General features: G+C 49.0%; 3 protein-coding genes across 4 annotated transcripts; 2 read left to right on the plus strand and 1 right to left on the minus strand.

The window, feature by feature from the left end:
• The first annotated feature begins 342 nt into the window (after nucleotides 1–342).
• LOC123452252 (kinesin-like protein KIN-12G) lies at nucleotides 343–8,226 on the plus strand. Its single transcript, XM_045128879.1, has 21 exons — nucleotides 343–490; nucleotides 677–832; nucleotides 930–1,013; nucleotides 1,097–1,216; nucleotides 1,302–1,415; nucleotides 1,564–1,656; nucleotides 2,213–2,302; nucleotides 2,447–2,517; nucleotides 2,650–2,724; nucleotides 2,831–2,918; nucleotides 3,011–3,069; nucleotides 3,159–3,222; nucleotides 3,293–3,358; nucleotides 3,573–3,707; nucleotides 3,814–3,918; nucleotides 4,041–4,276; nucleotides 4,408–4,477; nucleotides 4,613–4,666; nucleotides 4,820–4,879; nucleotides 5,064–5,143; nucleotides 6,002–8,226. The coding sequence occupies exons 1-21, from the start codon at nucleotides 398–400 to the stop codon at nucleotides 7,884–7,886; spliced, it is 3,798 nt and encodes a 1,265-aa protein (XP_044984814.1). The 5' UTR covers nucleotides 343–397; the 3' UTR covers nucleotides 7,887–8,226.
• Nucleotides 4,642–14,939, minus strand: LOC123452253 (protein STRICTOSIDINE SYNTHASE-LIKE 3-like). Of its 2 annotated transcripts, XM_045128881.1 has the most exons (4): nucleotides 14,070–14,939; nucleotides 12,037–12,204; nucleotides 11,531–11,949; nucleotides 4,642–4,945 (listed from the first exon to the last, which is right to left on the minus strand). In XM_045128881.1, the coding sequence occupies exons 1-3, from the start codon at nucleotides 14,684–14,686 to the stop codon at nucleotides 11,535–11,537; spliced, it is 1,200 nt and encodes a 399-aa protein (XP_044984816.1). In that variant the 5' UTR covers nucleotides 14,687–14,939; the 3' UTR covers nucleotides 4,642–4,945; nucleotides 11,531–11,534. The 2 variants fall into 2 exon arrangements, with proteins under 2 accessions (XP_044984816.1, XP_044984815.1); XM_045128880.1 differs by lacking the exon at nucleotides 4,642–4,945 and having other exon boundaries at nucleotides 11,331–11,949.
• On the plus strand, nucleotides 9,115–10,761 carry LOC123452254. Its single transcript, XM_045128883.1, has one exon. It carries the CDS (start codon nucleotides 9,676–9,678, stop codon nucleotides 10,147–10,149), a length of 474 nt encoding a protein of 157 aa, XP_044984818.1. The 5' UTR covers nucleotides 9,115–9,675; the 3' UTR covers nucleotides 10,150–10,761.
• Nucleotides 14,940–18,515: the final 3,576 nt, after the last annotated feature.

An 18,515-nucleotide genomic window follows, 5' to 3' on the forward strand; every position in this document is an offset into this window, starting at 1 on the left:
TATTATTAACCATGCTCGTATGAAATTCGTCTGATTAGTTTATAAAGTGTTTGAAATGTATGCGAATCTAGTACGCGGCTGTTGGCTGTTGCTCTAATTGGCACACTTGGGGTGAATTGGCGAGCTGGACAGGGCCCACCCGCAGCAATTTACTTCTATTATGTGTGGCCGCCTCCTCTCCCTGTCCAGATCCCAAATTTGAAATCGCCCAACGTCTCCAGACTCCTCCTCTCCGCTCTCCATTTCAAAAACCCCAATCTCGTCCTCTCCCATCCGCACCCCCACCCCCACCCACCGCCGCCGGCCCGCAGCGCCGCTGCTCTGCCCAGATCCCGCCCGCCGCGAGTCCATCCCCGCGCCCATCGCAGCCGCAGCGGTACCCGCAGCGTCCGCCGCGATGCTGTTGGACGGCGGCGACGACGACAGCTCCGCCCCCGCGCGGTTCGAGCTGCAGGAGGACCCCTCCTTCTGGAAGGAGAACAACGTGCAGGTAGCGATTCGTCTCGCCCTCCCTCGCCGTACCTCGCCGGGAGCTCCCGCGCCTCCGCCTCCCCGATTCTCCCCTCGCGGCGGCGTCTCGATCTAGTTTCCCCCGCGTGCTGCGCCGGTGGAGCATTCTGTCGAGCACCTGGCTTGTCACGTCCGGTACGCGCTAACCGCTCCGTCCTGCCCGCAGGTCGTGATTCGTGTCCGGCCGCTCAGCAGCAGCGAGATATCGGTGCAGGGGGAGAAGAGGTGCGTCAGGCAGGACAGCTGCCAGAGCATCACCTGGACCTGCCACCCAGAGTCCCGGTTCACCTTTGATCTAGTTGCCGATGAGCACATCACGCAGGTATACTCTTTGTTTCCCGGTGCCGTGTTCCTTTTCGTCTGTTCCTTTACTTATTATTCTGCAGATGAGTAAATGCTCTTGTGCTTGCGCTGTATAGGAGAGTCTTTTCAAGGTTGCTGGGGTGCCCATGGTGGAGAACTGCATGGCTGGCTATAACAGCTGCATGTTTGCCTATGGGCAGGTGAGCGACAGTATCCACCTGCTGTTGCAGCTTGCTTGCTTACTCTTTTTCATTGTGCTTACAAAAAGTATCTGGTTTCGTAGACCGGTAGTGGCAAGACCCACACGATGCTTGGGGATATAGAAAATGGCACACGGAGGAACAATGAGAACTGTGGTATGACGCCTCGAGTGTTTGAACATCTGTTCTTGAGAATCCAGAAGGCAAGCTTTGATGATATGTTGATTCCGATGTCTAATTTTGTGCCGTAGATGGTGCACTGTTTCTAAGGTAAACCTTTGTTTGCAGGAAAAGGAAATAAGAAGAGATGAAAAGCTCAGTTTTACTTGCAAATGCTCATTCTTGGAGATATATAATGAGCAGATCCTGGATTTACTCAATCCAAATGCAACAAACTTACAGGTAATTCACTGAAATCTGGTGTCCGCGTATAGCTATTTGGTGGTTGCATCTTTGTCCAGACACTGTTGGGAAATATTTACAGAGTTTGCATCTAATAACTTCTTTGGAGTTTGGACCATGACTTCATAGCTGTGCCTTTCTTTTACAGTTACGGGAGGATGTGAAAAGGGGTATGCATGTCGAGAATCTGACTGAACATGAGGTTTCTAATGCCCGAGAAGCACTGCAACAACTTATCGAGGTCAGTGTCCCCAAAACAGCATATTAGGCCTGATTTTGGCCGAGTACTTGAGTCAATGATTGCAGAATGATTAATATAGCATGCCTACATCAATTTTGCTCAATATTCTTCAGAAAAATAGTCAAATAAACATATATAAACTAAGTGTATAAATATAAACATGCTGTTTCAATCTCCAATTCCTTGTCTCTTTGACTTCTCTTTTGACCCTTTGAGCAACCATCACTGACAATTACAGCCACCCACTTTTCAAAAGCATGCGCTTGAAAATTACGTAATGTAGTTTTCTTTTGAAATACGTAAATATGAATTTTAAATAGGAAAAGCACTTTGTGTATTCTACTTTACTGACTAGATGGAGTGACTGGATGTTTATCGTTTACTAATATTTAGAACCTGGATTGCAGTTAAGCTGATCAGATTCATCATTTCCGCATGGCATATTACACTAGTTTCCCTTTATCTCTAGGGTTTGCAGCAAGTTTTCCCCTCCTTTTATTAATCAATTTATTATCCGTGTTAGTTTCACTAGCTAAATTCTGCATTTTCTCTCCAGGGGGCAGCAAACAGAAAGGTGGCATCTACCAATATGAACCGAGCGAGTAGCCGTTCTCATAGTGTTTTCACATGTCTTATAGAGAGCAAGGTATAGTTTTTGTGTAATAGGAAGCAAGACACTCTTGCCTTCACTTTCAAAGATACTGCTGGAGCAGCATATATTTGTGCCTAACTTAATGTATGCATATGTATTAATGCACTTGATCTTCTAACTGAACTATCAACTTTACAGTGGGAATCTCAAGGTATCAAGCATCATAGATTTTCTCATCTTAACCTTGTTGACCTTGCTGGCTCAGAGAGGTAAGTTCCACATGTAACCTTGCTTGTTTTGCTACGTAGGATCTTGTATTTCAGAGCTACCGCATATATTTTTGTTATGCTTTTCAAGTCTCCTATTCTTGCAACTGAACATGGATGATGTGTGATGTGCAGGCAAAAGAGCTCAGGTGCTGAAGGTGAACGCTTGAAGGAAGCTTCAAATATCAACAAGTCACTCTCAACCTTAGGGTTAGTTGTTGTGCTTCAATTCTTTAGGTCATATGATACAGCGCTCTTCATAGCTTGACCTGATTGATTTTAATCATTTCACTGTTTCACAATGTGATTGTTACAGACATGTTATTACCAGCCTTATTGCTGTGTCAAACAAGAAGTCACAGCATGTTCCCTACCGAGATTCGAAATTGACATTTCTCCTGCAGGTAATATGCACAACTGAAGTGGTAGATTTCTCACATTATGTTTTTGACATCTCTGATGTTAACTTTGTTTATATATTTTCATCTCTTTCCAGGACTCACTTGGAGGTAACTCCAAGACCACTATAATTGCAAATATAAGCCCATCTAGTTGGTAGACTTCTAAACACGACTTCTTTTTTCCTTTTCTGAAAAAGGCTTGCTATACATGCATCTTACTGATATTTTAATTTGTATTTCTAGCTGCGCAGCTGAGACGCTGAGCACATTAAAGTTCGCGCAACGGGCTAAGCACATACGGAATAATGTATGTCATGAACATGTCTAATTGACTTGTTTTTAATATGCAAAACAGTAACTAATTGTTGCTTTTGTAGGCTATTATAAATGAGGATGCCTCTGGTGACGTTCTCAGCATGCGTTTAGAGATCCAACATCTCAAGGTATAGATGATGCATTTCAATTTTGGTTTAATGAAAAATATTATGTGCACTGGATTGCAATAAGATCCAGGTTAACATGTTTTTTCTAATTATGGTCCTTTGTGCTATCATTGACACTTGTTGTTAATTAACAGTGGTCTGTGCCTGATATTTTTTGTTGCAGAGTGTTAATATGTTTTGTTGTACACAATCTAATGCTTTGCTATTACCACAGAAAGAGCTTAGTCGCCTGCAAGGACAATCTGAATTTACTAACAGTGGATTTATCTGCGAGTCCCCTAGCGCATTCAAATGGGATCAAGCAAATGGCACATTCAGTCCACTTATGTTTGATAAGAGAGCTACACAGGTATTCATATACAGTCTATCTCGAACATTATCCATATACTGGTTCTGTTTGTTGAACTTATATTTTTGACCGTATGCTTACTTTCTCTTTCTCATGTTGTGTTCAGAGGAGAGATTATGATATCACACTTGCCGCCGCTTTTAGGAGGGAGCAGGAAAAAGAAGCAAAGCTAAAGGCAGCAATTGCTGCAAAGCAGATTGCTGAAGAGCTGGTATGCATTTCTCTTCACTACATTAATTTTTGTAGATACTCTAGAACACTTTGTCATTAGAAAAGCAAATATATGGCAGTATAGTATTTTCTTCTTAATGTCAATTTGTTGTTGCACCCCAGGCGACTCAAAGATCAGAAGAGGTGAGAAGTTTCAAGATGAGGCTTCGCTTTCGTGAAGATCGAATCAAGAGATTGGAGCAAGTTGCATCAGGGAAGTTATCCGCTGAAGCACATCTCTTGCAAGAGAAGGAAGACCTCATGAAGGAAATAGAAGCTCTGCGGAACCAACTAGAACGAAATCCAGAAATTACAAGATTTGCTATGGAAAACCTACAACTGAAGGAGGAGATTCGAAGGTTATCTTCGGTATCCAATCACTTCATTTATCTACTGCCTACACTAATATAGTTGGTAGCTTGATGGCTTGTTCTACTGCCTACACTAATATAGGTAGTAGCTTGATGGCTTGTTTTTTCTGAACTTGTAGGTTGCAGTCATTTGTTGATGAAGGAGAACTGGAAAGAATGCATCAGCAGATAAATGTTTTAGAACATCAGGTATCCACTTTCATGACACGTTGGCCTGTGAAGGGGAAATTTTCAATTGATAAAACTTTTTGTACTAAAATAAACTTTTTTTTACTCTTATAATTTTCTTGACATCATGAACTTACTTAGTTTGTTTCCCTTTAGCTCCTAGAAGCACTTGACTGGAAACTTATGAATCAGAAGGATCCTGTTAACAAGGTATGTTTATATAATTGGTAGACTTCACTCCCGTTTAGTGAAAATATATGCAGAACTTTTGAATTTTCTTTAGCTAGCTGTTACAAATACTTGTATGGCATTATATCTCTTTACCTGCCATTTTGCTTAAACGATATCCCGTAATGACTGCAGGACCTCTCATTATTTGGGGAGGAAGCTGGTGATGAGAAGAACGAGTTTCTTCTTGTGCAGGTTGGTATGGTAGAACTATATTTGGCATATCGTCTGATGATATCTTCACAGATCTTTTAAAACAACCTGTAAATTAATCATAAGTTGTTGATCAACTCTGATAAGCAGGAGGTAGCTGACTTAATAAGTATCCTATTCTGATTCATTATTTTCTGTAACATCAGTTTGTAATTTTGTTATACAGGCTATTCAAAATGAGAGAGAAATCGAGTCACTACGTAAAAATTTGAGCGTCTGTCTTCAAGCAAAAGAGAAACTCGAGAGGTATATCACTATTTCTTATCTTGTGTATTCTGTTATTGCATGCTATGGTTGTGTGGTATGATGAGAAAGCATATTAATGACATCAGCTTTTGCAATCATAATTAGTTCTTTAAATTTCCAGTATCTACTTCAGGCCCCATATCCTAACACAACTTTCACATATGTAATCCTTGGTGCCCCACAATCGAGATTACAGGCGTATAATATCTAGAAGTCAAAAACACTTTTTTTGTTAGTGGTTTAAGTCACTGTAACTGAAGAAATCGTTGTGCTGCTTTTGCACGCTACATTTCAAGACCTACCGTTTGGTTCTTGGTATTCTTGTTGTTGTTGCTTTGTCTGCTTAGGAACGAAGCCTAAAATAGTGGTGGGAGGTCACCCAGGTTTGAGTTCCCCTCAACCTGAATCTGGGTGCCTATTTCTCTATCGCTGAAAAGTTTCTTAGTTCCTTCCAGGCATATCGAATGGATAATATGTTTCTTCCATCGTCTTTTGAGATAGCAATTATTTAGTAGTTGGAGTTAATGATGCATTTGTGCAAGTTCAAGAAAAGGCGCTGCAGTGCGCTTCTCAGAAGACTGATGGCATCACTTCTGAACACCTGGGTTTGTGATGGCTAGCATAGGTGTAGATCAACCCCAACAAACTCATCTGTGCTGCATTTTGTTTGATTTACTTGCATATGATATCCCAACAGTATGGCAAGTCATTTCTAAATCATCTTGGTTTGCATGCTTCACTGATGGTTTTCACTGCATACTACTCTTTGTGTGATTGGAATTGTGTTTTTTTTTTTTTTTTTGCTTTTTCTTGTCCAGAGATTTATGTGGTTCAGTTCTGACATTGTATGTTGTGCAGGCGTGTTGATGATTTGACTGTAGAGTTGGAGGTAGCGAAGAAATGCAACCATGAGAACAAAGAATTTAAGGCTGCACAGCACCAGGAACAGTCCGTCTTGCTTGATGCTCAGACAGAACTTAAGACATTGGTAGATGCAATAGCTACTGCAAGTCAAAGAGAAGCAGAAGCTCATGAAACTGCAATTGGGTTGACCAAAGAGAATGAGAAATTGAGAACAGATCTTACGACCCTGATCGAGGATAACAAGAGACTGGTTGATCTCTATGAACAGGCTATTGTCAACATTGAGGTGAAACAACATGGAAATTATCCTTCCATTCCTCAAACTGAAGATTCGAATGAGCAGCAAAGCAGCCATCCTTCTAATGGCGGGAATGATAGCCTGCTGGATGACCAACCAGAGGTCGCATATGGTCCACCCAGTGATGCTGTAGAAGAGCCTGTGATAGTGTATGAAAACTGCAGCCACAAGGATGTCCCTTCGAGATCTGAATTTTCAGAACTGCAGCTTCAACTGGAAGAGATGCATGAAGAAAATGATAAACTTATGAGTTTGTATGAGAAAGCTATGCAAGAAAGGGATGAATTTAAAAGGAGATTTTCTGGGCAAAGCAATCTTGAATCTCCAGAAGACATTCAGTTCAGAGATGCTGAAATGGATACTTTGCAAAGCAATCCTGAAACTATAGAAGATATTCAGTTCAGAGATGCTGAAATGGATGAAGCAATGGATGCCGAAGATTTCCAAGGAAAACATGCACATGACTCTCCAATTGCAGCTTTTAAAGAAGCGATGCAGCTCGTCCGTGTCAAGCTGGAGCATGTCCAAGACAAGCTTGTGACTGCCCAGGATGCAGTACAATATTTCAAACAACTTGAAATGGCTAGCACCAAGGCAGAAGAGCTTTCATCAAGCATTCAGCTCTGCTGTCTAGATGTTCAGAAAGAGCAGGAAGACATCAACGCCCTCAAGTCTGCACTGTCAGAATCACACGAGAGAGAAAGTGCTTTGGAAGGCAAGTTTTTCTTGCCCGCGGCATTGTGCTGGGACCTGCATTTGAAAACCGAAGCCCTTGCCGGGTCCAAGTTTGGCGTCAACGTGGAATTAATGAACAAAAAGATGGAACAGCTTAGTAGCCTGAGGAGTCGCAAAACTGAGATTTCTGCTGCACGTGCAGAGGCACGCATGTCTGAAACTGAGCTGAGAAACAGAATCGATGGCCTTAAACAGAAATACCGCTCTTTCGAGGCTCAAAGGAAGGAGACCGAAAGGGTTCTATTCGCCATCGACAACCTGGACTGTCCCACGACCCCGTTGCAGAAGCCCATGAATTTCGGCAAGGCGTCCGAGCTGCTGAAATCTGAGGAGGAGAGAACGAAGGTCGTGTCTGAACTGAAGAAGTCCCGGACACAGCTTAGCATTGTTCAAAAGGAGATCAAGAGCATGAGGAACTGCGACGACATCGTGGGCGAGATCTCACGCGTTGAATCGGAGATGGAGGACTGCCTCCTCTCCCTGCTGGAAGCCGACACCGAGAAGTTCGTCCGGGATCACGCCTTGGCCGAAACCTGGGAGGTTCAGCAGAAGGACGCGCCGAGCCTGCTGGTGGACTACCAGGACAGCGTTTTTCAGGTGAAGCTGGAGGAGGAGCAGGTCAGGGCGTGCGAGGCGTCGTTGCAGCACCAGACGACGTCCCTGGACGAGATGAAGTCGAAGCTGAGCCAGGCGATGCGGGACCTCGGCGAGCTTCTGGTTGCCAGAGGCTTGGACGCGTCCATGCCGCACGTCTCCGACAAGGTGAAGGGGGACCTCGACGCCATCGAGGTCCATGTCGCCGAGGCCAGGCAGCTGTTGCTCGTCGACGACCAGACCGATTTGTGAACCGAAAAAGCAAACCGATTATCAGTTATCACCATTGACAGACAGACAGGCTGGTCTGTCTTCGCCTTCATTTGTACAAATTCTTTGTAGCACACCGTTGGTTCTCGCGTGCTGTAGGTTGGATGGATGTAAGTCCTGAAGTGGACTGGAATAACTGTTCTGTGCGTCCTCCCGTTCTTCTTGTGGTCTGGTATACAAGCTTCTACCAGCTTCTATGCAACTTCAGACCCACTTTCTTCTGGTCTGCACTTCGCCATGCAGGACGGCAATGATTGATCGGTCGCAATGTTGATTTCAAGAGGGCTTTGACTTTTTAAAACAAATAAATAGTACTATCGTACAATCTATCGCAGTCGGCGTGTTTGCGTGTGTATGTGAAGAAAAGAATGCCGATGTTTCAGCCCGTCGCGGGAGGTCGCAGGCCGAGAAACTCGTTTTTCATTACAGTACACATTTGTTTTAAGTTGGCTGTGCCGTGGCGGTTAAGAAAGTGTATTTTGCACTCCATGCTGCCGCCAGGTCGTTTGGATTGCTTCTGGAAGCTCGTTGAGCTATTTTTGTCTCTTCGGGGTTGCTTCGTTGCCTCTTTGTTCCACTTGTTTTGGTTGGACTGCTCCGCTCGGCTATCTGGTCATTGTTTTCCTGAAATCTACTTTTGCCTCTTGGCTCCACTGATGGGTCAGCCGCTCCACGAATCCAAAAAAAAAAAAAAAAACCTAAAATAATCTCTCTCTCCGTTCGTCATCACCATTTTATAAGGAAGAGCAGCTGATAATAATAGGGATCCCACAGTTATACTACTATCAAATCAATCACACGTAAGACGCCTACCAACGACCGAGGCTGCCTGCCTCGTCACATCCACACACACCCATGTGGCGTGTGCGGTGTGTTCTCTGATGCTCTCCTCCTCGGCCAAAACCCACACGGGCGCCTAGCCGAAAAGCGCCGCCGGACGGAAAAATCTCCCGGAACTCCACTCCACAGTCCACACACCGGCGGCTGTTCCCGTCGACCTCTCTCTGTCTTATCGCATCGCGTCGCAAAGGTGTGGCGCGGCCGATCGACCGTCGCGGTCTCGCACCCCTTTTCGCGCGGTTGCGTCCCGGCATTCTGGCAGCAAATCCGCCACAATAATAACCAGCAGGGAATTACTTTTCAATTTTTTTTATCATAATACAAACGCAAGTGCGCATATATTTATGTTCACGAACGTACATACGTATACTTTATCCTCATAAGCACATTCAAAAAACTGAACTGACATATCATTTTAAAATTTACGAAATCATCGCAGACGTCTCATCGTCGACGAAAACGTTTCTTTCCATTAAATATGCATAGCTGAAAATCCTGAAATAAATGCGAGCATCAGGATTTAAATTGTAATAGACTGAGATACCTTAATCCTTCTAACTATTCAATCACAAAGGTTGGTTCGAAAAAAAAAAGTGAAGTGTAACCTTTCAAAACAAGAAAAAAAAAAGTATGGTTAACCTTTCAAAAGAGAAAAACAGCATCCTCAAAAAAAAAAAAAACAGTGGGGAATAAATAGCAGGGAAACATAACTGCAGGCCGCGTGTGGGGCAGTAGAAAACTGCGGTTTGATTTTTTCTCCTGACCCCGGCGCTACACGCCACGCCACGCCATCGTCGCCGCCTCCGCATCGCGCCCCGCACCCCGCACCAACCGCCCTCCTCTACATAACCGATCCGACAACCGCGCGGCCGCCCACGGTGGATTCCCGGACCGGCATAGCGCGTTGAGGGTCGGGGGCGGGGAGCGGCAGATGCGGGACGGCGGCGGCTCCGGCCGGGAAGGCGGGGAGGCGGGGCGAGAGAGGGAGCGGGAGGTTGGGCCGCGGCCGGGGTGCGGGGGCGAGGCGGCGGGGCAGGCGGCGGCGGACTGCGCGGCGGTGTGCTGCTGCTGCCCCATGGCGGTGCTGGAGCTGGTGCTGCTCGTGGCGGTGCGCCTGCCGGCCGACCTCGTCCGCCGGGCCAGGCTGAGGCGGCGCCGGCGCCGGGGCCTGCGGCGCGGCGGCAGGGGCTCGGCGTCGCAGTCGGGCAGCACCAAGGCCATGTTCGCGGCCGCGGACGCGCTGGAGGCGGACGAGGCGCAGGCGGAGGTGGAGCGCGAGGAGGCGGCGGCCGAGGCCGCGTCCGAGTTCGAGCGCGAGATCATGGGGTCCCGCCTCTACGGCGCCGGCTTCTGGCGCTCCAACTCCTCCCGCTCCAGCTCTCGCGCCTCCTCCGCGCGCCGCTAGCCAACGTCGACCGCCAACGTCGATCGGCGTACTCTTCTTCTTCTCCGTCGCGTCGAGTGCGTGTGCTCCCTTCCCTGTGCCCGCTGTCGCGTTGTGCTGCGTCACTGCGTGCGCGTGGAAAGATTTGCCCCGTCTCGTCTCGTCTCGTCTCGTCAGGTGTGCGTGTGTTAGTTTAGTTTGGGTTTAGGTTAGCATCCTGGTACAGCAAGCGATCGCGCACACGTGCGTGCGTGCGATCTTGGCTGGCTATGTTGTGTCGCTGCTGCCTGAGGATGGATGGATGGATGGACCAGTGGAATTGCTTGGCTTGGATTTGGAGAGAGGAAATGTGGTCCTCCTCAACTGCTCATCGTCGAGCAGCGTATGCTGTTGCTGCTGCCACCTGTGGAGCTCGAATTGCTTGCATTGCATTTGCATGGCGTGGTCAAACAACCTAGTAGTAGCAGTGATATTAATATATTAGAGCTGGCAAATCTTTTCAAGGGATTGTATGGGCCTAATGGCCGTCAAAGGTAAGATTACCATTTGCCAATGTGATACGCCCGTACTTTTTAGACTGCTATAGTGCAGTTATGAATCATGGGAGCTCATGATACGCTCGCTTTGTTTGCATATATCTGCTTCTGACACTGTTCAGTGCTCCTTTTGATTTCGAGTATTCATTCAAAGGAATCTCGTAGAAGGATTTTTCTGGAGGCATCGGTTCCTTGCGAATTTTCCCATTCATAGCCTGTTTGACTCGTCGTAGGATTGATATTCTTAGGAATATTCCGTGAGGATGGCTCTGCACTCTAGATTTTTGAAGAAAAAAAATCCATCCACTCAAACCTCTTCGTACAGTTTATTTTCCTTTCCTGTGGCGCCAAACTCTCTTGCCCAAATTCCTACAGTTTTCTAATCCTCTAAGATTCGAGATGACATGCCACCCCAATCCTGTATTTTTCATGTATTTACGTTTTGAAAATCCTGCGAATCAAAGAGGCCCTTACTTTCTGTTCATCCCAGCTCGAATTTCTATCAGATTAGCACAAAGGCCATGAGGGTAACCACTTAAGCTACATGTTAAGAGCATAGTCTGAACTTTTTTTTTTTTTTGAGGGATGCATATTTTTTCAGATAAACAGGGATGCATATTCTGAATTGGCCAGAAATTGAAACATACTTTATGAGACAAACGAAAATAAGGAACGCACTTAACAAGTATAAATTCTGAAAGAGCGAAGCATTCTTCGCTAGTGACCCCAGGGACAAACTAAAATGTCAGTGAGTTACAGATACTACTACGAAAAGGCTGAAACATCAAGCAACTCTAGGTTGCTTCCAAGACTAAATTTATTTGGACCAAGCAATGAGTTTCTAACGGCATTCGTGGATTTCGTACCTTATTACCCAGATTCCTTGGCATAGTCAAAGACGGCAATGAAGGGCATGAGAACGGATCCTATCCAAAGCTTGCCATCTTTCTCCTCCACCTCGCTTACGGCTCTCACCACCTGCCCTTTAGTGTCCTCCAAGATGTCGAGCACCTCGCCCTCGGGGCTGTACTTGATGATCAGCGCGTGCAGGTTGCCGCCGATCTGCATCAGGTAGTGGTACTTGGCGGGGATCGGGAGGCTGAGCAAGAACTTCCTCAGCTGCACGCGGTGACTCAAGAGCCGGGCGTATGCGCTGCGCCGGCAATGGATTGCTACCCAGAATTCGCCCTTGTCGTTGGTCCTCACGTTGTCCGGGAACCCAGGCAGGATGGCGAAGAGATCGACGGTTCCTGCCTTCTCACCTTTCAGCCAGTATCTGCTCAACCTGTTTCGATAAGGGCAAAATAATCAGTGTCTGAATTGAAGTACATTTAGGACAGTCTGAACCAAATGGAGAGAATAGTATACAGACCTTCCACGAGATCCTTCACAGAAGACGAAGAATGAACCGTCCTTGCTTAAGCTCACTCCATTGGGAAATTGGAGGTTGCGGTGAAGGACTGTTGTTTCCTTTGTTTGTGGATTGTATTTCAAGAGCCTCCCAGAGGCATCTCCAGAGAAAACCAACTGCATGAAATGCCTGCAAATGAATGGACATACTAGTAATTAGTTCCAATTTCCAACACTGCTGCACCTACATAATCAAGAAGTCTGGCTCGACGCCTGTCAGTCTACCCGGCAATCATCACAAAGAAAACGAGAACAGCTCACACGCTTGGTCTGTTCCTCATGTGGAGCAGAGTTTACTTAGGGTGTGTTTGGTTTGAGAACCAAAAGACATGGCATGTCATGGTCTCGTTCTGAAGGAATGGGTTGGTTCCATTGTGTTCGGTTGAAGATAAAAAATGTCATGGGTTCGTTCCATTCTTGTGTTTGGTTGGTGATATGAAATGAGAAGAATATGACTCAACTCACCTTGTGGGGTTTTTCTTTTTCTTTTATCAAAATATTATATAAAATCCAGCAACATTTCCATTGTATTTTTGGTTTTAACAATTATCAGGGATGTTTTCTTTTTTTTTCTTCTATCAACAAGAGAAGAATAACCAGGTGATTCCTAAGATTTGGTGGAATCGCTTGATGAAGCATATATAGGGAATATTCCTTTTCTAAGGATCACCCGGTTCCGGTTCCATCCTCAACTAAACACTGGAATGGTGGACTGCGGACGGAATCAACCCGTCTCGTGCAAGTATATCCTCAAAGCAAACACACCGTAAAGGTAAGCATTTTACAGCAAACAAACCCTTCAATTGCTAGTATACAGTTCAATTGAGGAATATATCTATTTTTAGTAGTGATTGACGAATATTACTATTTGGCTATTGATGTGTTAGTATAGAAAAGTTCAATTGAGGAGTATTAAAATACAAGAAAGTCCCCCACCCTTACGTGCATTATGGTGCGCTCGCTTTTAAGCAAGATGCAAATTATCACCAAAAGTAGCCAAACTTTCTCATAAAGATATGAGTATGCTATTTTTGTAGTCGGCCTTCGACAACCAGCAGATGATACCATGGTGTCTACAGCTATTTCAGTCACCCCTTTCTTAGCAGTTGTTCCGTGTGTAGGTGTCAAATTACAGGGTCCTAGTGTTTTCCATCAAAACAAAAAACAGGGCCCTAGTGTTTTCAGTTAGCAGTTGTTCCGTGTGTAGGGGTCCTGAGGTCTACTAAAAACTCAAGTTTACTAAAGAGTGAGGCAATTGATATACAGTACAAATATACTGTATATGTTTATTACGTACTCCCCCTTCCTAAATACTCCTATAAGTCTTTTGACAGATTCCACTAAGGGACTACATACTCCCCCTTCCTAAATACTCCTATAAGTCTTTTGACAGATTCCACTAAGGGACTACATACGGAGCAAAATGAGTGAATCTATACTCTAAAGTGTGTCCATATACATCTGTATGTAGTCCTTTAATTAAACCTCTAAAAAGACTTATACTCACTCCGTCCTAAAATAATTGTCTTGAGCTTAGTACAACTTTGTACTAGAGCTAGTATAAAGTTGAGACACTTATTTTAGGACGGAGGGAGTATTTAAGAACTCGGAGGGAGTAATATAAAGATAACAAAATTTCTCAAAAAGATGCTATTTATGCACACAGAGCTTCAAAAGTTAACAGTTGATGCCATGGTGCGTACGGCTGCATCAGTTATATACTACTACCACTTTAACCTGTCAAATCAAATTAAACTAACACAAACCAACATTCCAATCACAGGGTCCTAATATTTTTCAGTTCAGTGGATAGCGTATATAGGGTCTAAAGTAGCCAACAAGTGGCCCGCCGGCCCCTATAATCCCATAATCCCGAGGGAGGGAGCACTAGCACAAATGTATATTGTGTGAAACTTTAAGAAATACGACGAGATGAAAGCCGACGAAGCAGAGGAGGAGAGGAGAAGGAAATCTGGTCTGGCTGGCATGACGGACCTTCTCTGGTAGAGGACGCTGCTGTCGGTGAAGTAGACGTTGCCGTCGGCGTCGAGGTCGAGGTCGTTGGTGAAGTTGAAGCGCACGCCCTCGGCCTCCGTGGCGAGCGGCGTGGCCAGCCCGCCCTCGGGCCCGACCTTGGAGAGGCCGAAGTAGGCGTCGGCGATGTAGAGGTCCCCCGTCCGCTTGTCGAACCGGATGCCGAGCGCGCGGCCGCAGACGTGCTCGTCCCTGAGGTACTCCGTGGGGGACGCCTTGGGCCCGCCGCAGCGGTCGGCGGTCCAGGCCGGCGAGGCGTGCGCGAAGTAGGCCCAGCGCGCGCCGTCCCAGACGAGGACCCGGCCGTCGGCGACGCCCGTGTACGGCCCGCGGCCGCGCGGGTCGAAGGCGACGCTCTCGGGGCCTTGCACCTCGCCGCGGAACCGGATCTCCGCGCCGCGCAGCCGCTCGCCCGCGTCCGCGTGCGGGGGCATCTCCGCCGCGTCCGGGAGCTCCACCGGGTGCGCCTCGAAGCCCGGGAAGTCCACCATGGAGCCCAGCCGCAGCGGGTCCGTCGCGCAGAACGCCGCCAGCGCTGCCACCACCACCGCCGCGGCCACCACGCCCGCCGACGCCATCTCCCTTCTCTCTCTCTCTCTCTCTCTCTCTGAGATCCTTGCTCTGCTTGTTGGGCCTCTCGGTCCCTCCGCCTGCGGTGGGGGTTAGCAGCGTCCCTGATAGACACAGTGGGTAGCAGTGATCTGTATGTGTCGTTGAGATTTTGATGCGCGGGCGGGACGACGCGAGGGGCGCCTCGGAGCACACATGCCAACTACCCCTCAGCTTCCCCTGCACCCTCGCAACGCACATGCGCTGCTCCGTGAATACTCACTCCTAACACGAGCGCCCAACCAACTCCTCCCTGCTTTTCTTGTGGGAAGAATCGACATGACGAAAGCCACCCCATATCTGAATTTTGGTCTTTGAAATAAAAACATCTACATCTCATGTGATAATTGAAATGAAATAACTGAGACTGATGGCTCCCGTCCCCCTCCGCTGCCCTCACGGTGGCCGGAGCCCGGATCTCTCCTCCCAGCCCAAACCACCGCTCTCCCGCCGGCCACGCCTCGCTCCTGCAGCTGCTGGTCTCCTCACCAGCCTGTCTCTCGTCGGTCTCACCCTGCCCGCAAGGAGACGTTGCAGCAGCTGGGATCTCTCTGCCGGATAGATCTTCGGGGTCGATTCAATGCCGGATCCCGCCGTCTGCAGGTGTATCTTCCCCTTTCCAGCCTCCGACAGCGCTGCCCTCTGCGGCTGCCTGTGCCCCCCCTCCTCGGCCCAGACTGCGTTCCCTGCTTGTGGTGCCTGAGGGGTGGGAGACGCAGTCCTCATCCGATGCGCCTCCTCGCCCGCAGCTGCAATCCGTTATTGTGGCTCCTGGATCCACGTCACGCGCCAGCGCTCAGTCCTTAATTGCCGACGATGCCCCTGCCCATCCGTCGATGGATTGGAACCTGGTGCGTTCCAGGAAGGAGAAGAGGGTGATGAAGGCTTCCTCTTCCGGAGATCTGCATCGGCAACGACGCGCTCCGCCTTCTGACCCCGTGGCTCTGCAACGACGCGCTCTAGCCTTCAAAGCCAGATTCAATGGCCGCTGCTTCCGGTGCCTTTCAAAGCGCCATCGCCTGGCATCCTGTCGTGACCCCATCCGGTGCATCCGTTCCAAAGGTTCACGCCATCTTGCGCGCTCCTGCACCTCCAACCTCCATTCCCAGCTGCCACCTCCCACCCGTAGTCTCCCCCAGCACCCTTGCCCACCGCAAGTGAACCCGGCCGCCTAGCCCGCTCTGCCTGTGAGGCCCGGTCTGATGGAGTTCACACCTGGCCTTGCCTCCCGTCGGCCGGAGCGTTCATCCTGCATCGTGGTGAGCTCACCAGAGATGGAGGCCGATGCCTATCATCTGCGTCGCACGACACTGACGGCCACTGCTCCTGACGCCAGGGTCGACCTCAACACTGCCCTCGTCGCCGTGGCGCTCGAGAAGGCGCTCGACATCCCACGCGACTCCATCCAAGTGGCCTCGGCGCACCCCGAAGATTACCTGATCCGTTTCGCGGAGCCCTTCCAGCGTGATCTGGCCCTCGAGCGTAGCTACGTTCGTGTTGATGTCATCCGGCTGCAGCTCGAGCAGTGGGAACCGGCGCTGGCTGGCACCATTCGCAGCCTCCGGTTCTACCGCCGACTGGCCATTTCCGGGATTAAGTTCCATGCTTGGCGACTGGATGTGGTGAAGAAACTTCTGGGTGGCTCTTGCATCGTCGACCGAATGGAGAGGCAGACCGAGCGCCTTCAGAATGTCACTGCCTTCTTCGTATGGGTCTGCACGGAGAACCCAGACTCCATCCCCAAGGCGGCTGATCTCACCATTGTTAAGCGTGTCGGGGACGGCCGCAACAGACACCAGCTGCCGGATGGTGTGCCGGCCGAGGAGGGACGGCAGGGACCGATGACTGGAGTTCTCATCCACCTAGTCCTGGCCAAGGACTACTCCCATGTCGCCTCCGATTCCTCCACCACGCCAGAGTACCCGCGCATCTACACCTACAATGTGCAGATCGGCACCATGGACGGGCGTGTTGTGCCACCTAGGCACCCTTCCGATGCTAGCTCCTCGCGCCTCCCTCGACGTCGAGATGATGATGATGCTGATGATGAAGGGCAGGGCCGGCAGCGTCGTCGCCGCGCTGGAAAGCGTCGCTCCCTCTGGCAGTCTGTCGTTGGGCAAGCCCAATGTCGCGACACTGCACGGTTCGACCCAGCGTCGCGTCGTGGTGGACGTCACGGGGAGCGCTAGGGGCGAGCGGTGGCTCGCCACCGGGCACCTAGCCGCTCCTCGGACAGGGATGGCAGATGGTGCACCTCCCCAAGCCCGCCACCAGCTCCGCGTCAGGCAGCATCTGCTTCCTCCTACACTGCAATCCCTGCTGGCTCTGTCCGTCGGCCTTCCTCTTGTCGCTCTGGGCATGACACTGAAGACTCCCACTCCATCACGACGGTTATGGGTCATGGCTCCAGCGGCCAGGCTGCCGCAGCTGCAGGCAGTCCGGTTCGCTCCCCTGCTGCTGCCCAGCTCCCATCCTCAAGCCGGGCCGAAATGGCGGTCAGACTCAGCCTGGAGCGCATCTCCTTTGGAGAATGTTGGAAGGGTGCAACTGCTACCTCCGCAGCTCTGTCGCCGTTAGAAGAAGTTCTGGTTGCTGCCTCTCACAACAGATCTCAGCAGTTTTCTTTACCTATGAGGTCATCCTCCGAAGATGCCGGGCTGCACGGCAGCATGCTCTATTCTTTTGGGGGTCTGGGAATCTCTCCTCCAGCCAACAATCAACTGCTGCACCATCTCAATGAAGAACATACCACATCCATGCTGCCTGGGCCACCGTCGGCTTGTTTCAACCCTGCTGTTCATCTTCCTGGAAACGAGTGGGTCACTAACAGAAACTTCGCAGCGACGGTCTCCTGGGATCGCCTCGCTGATTCAAACTCGGCACAACATGCCTTCTTCCACAGCGGAGGCCCAAATGCTATGCCGCCCAACAGCTGGGAAGCGTTTGTGGCCAGGACACCGGCAATCGATTTCTCTGACCTGCAAGGAGCTACTTCTTTCATGCCATCTGAGGTTAACTTTGGACCTGGAGTTCAGCTGGAGCGGTTTGGCTCAGATAGAAACCAAATACAAAATGTGGCCCAGGGCAGAGAGATTGTCAATGCAATCATCTCTCGCGTGGCCTCCCTGCCTTCAGAGAAGCAGCACTGGTTTATAGAGCGAGTGGCTGATCTACTCTCACCCTCACTGTTGGGAGCACCAGCGAAATCAGACTCAACACCGGGACATGTCAGAAAGAAGTTGTTCGCCTCCATGACTAAGATGACCAAGAGTGCCAAAGCGCGCTGTGACAGCCCGAGACCGACGCCCAGAAGATTTCCCCTTTTATTTCCGTTTCCGTCGTGTGATTAGTTTTATTTGTCGCATCATCATCGCATCATGTGCATCATCAACATTGCATCGGCGTCGCCGTTGCCGCCCGTTTTCAAAACTTGCGTCCGTTGTTAGTTGCCAGTTCTCGTCGTTGTTCGTTCCGAGTCCGACCGCACACGCACGCGCCCGCGGCACCGTCAAATCCTGTTTTAAAAGTGTGCGTAAAACTTTCTCTGATCGGGTTAAGATTTGACGTGCGGTCTTATTTTAATATAGCTAGGCCGCCTGTCGAATTTCGTCGCGATCGGAGACCGTCTGGTACCCGAACGGTCCACCGTAGCGGCACCGTATTCGGTCTACCGTCGGACGGTCAACGGTGTTTTAAAAATCGTTACCGCGCCGCCCGTTCTCCCTCTCGTCTCCGGTTATCCCCTCCACGGCCGCGTACCCATCGCCCACGTTGGAATCGTCCGAATCCGACCCCGCG

This window comes from Hordeum vulgare, chromosome 5H (assembly GCF_904849725.1).
Source record: "Hordeum vulgare subsp. vulgare chromosome 5H, MorexV3_pseudomolecules_assembly, whole genome shotgun sequence".
NCBI classification, from domain to species: domain Eukaryota; kingdom Viridiplantae; phylum Streptophyta; class Magnoliopsida; order Poales; family Poaceae; genus Hordeum; species Hordeum vulgare.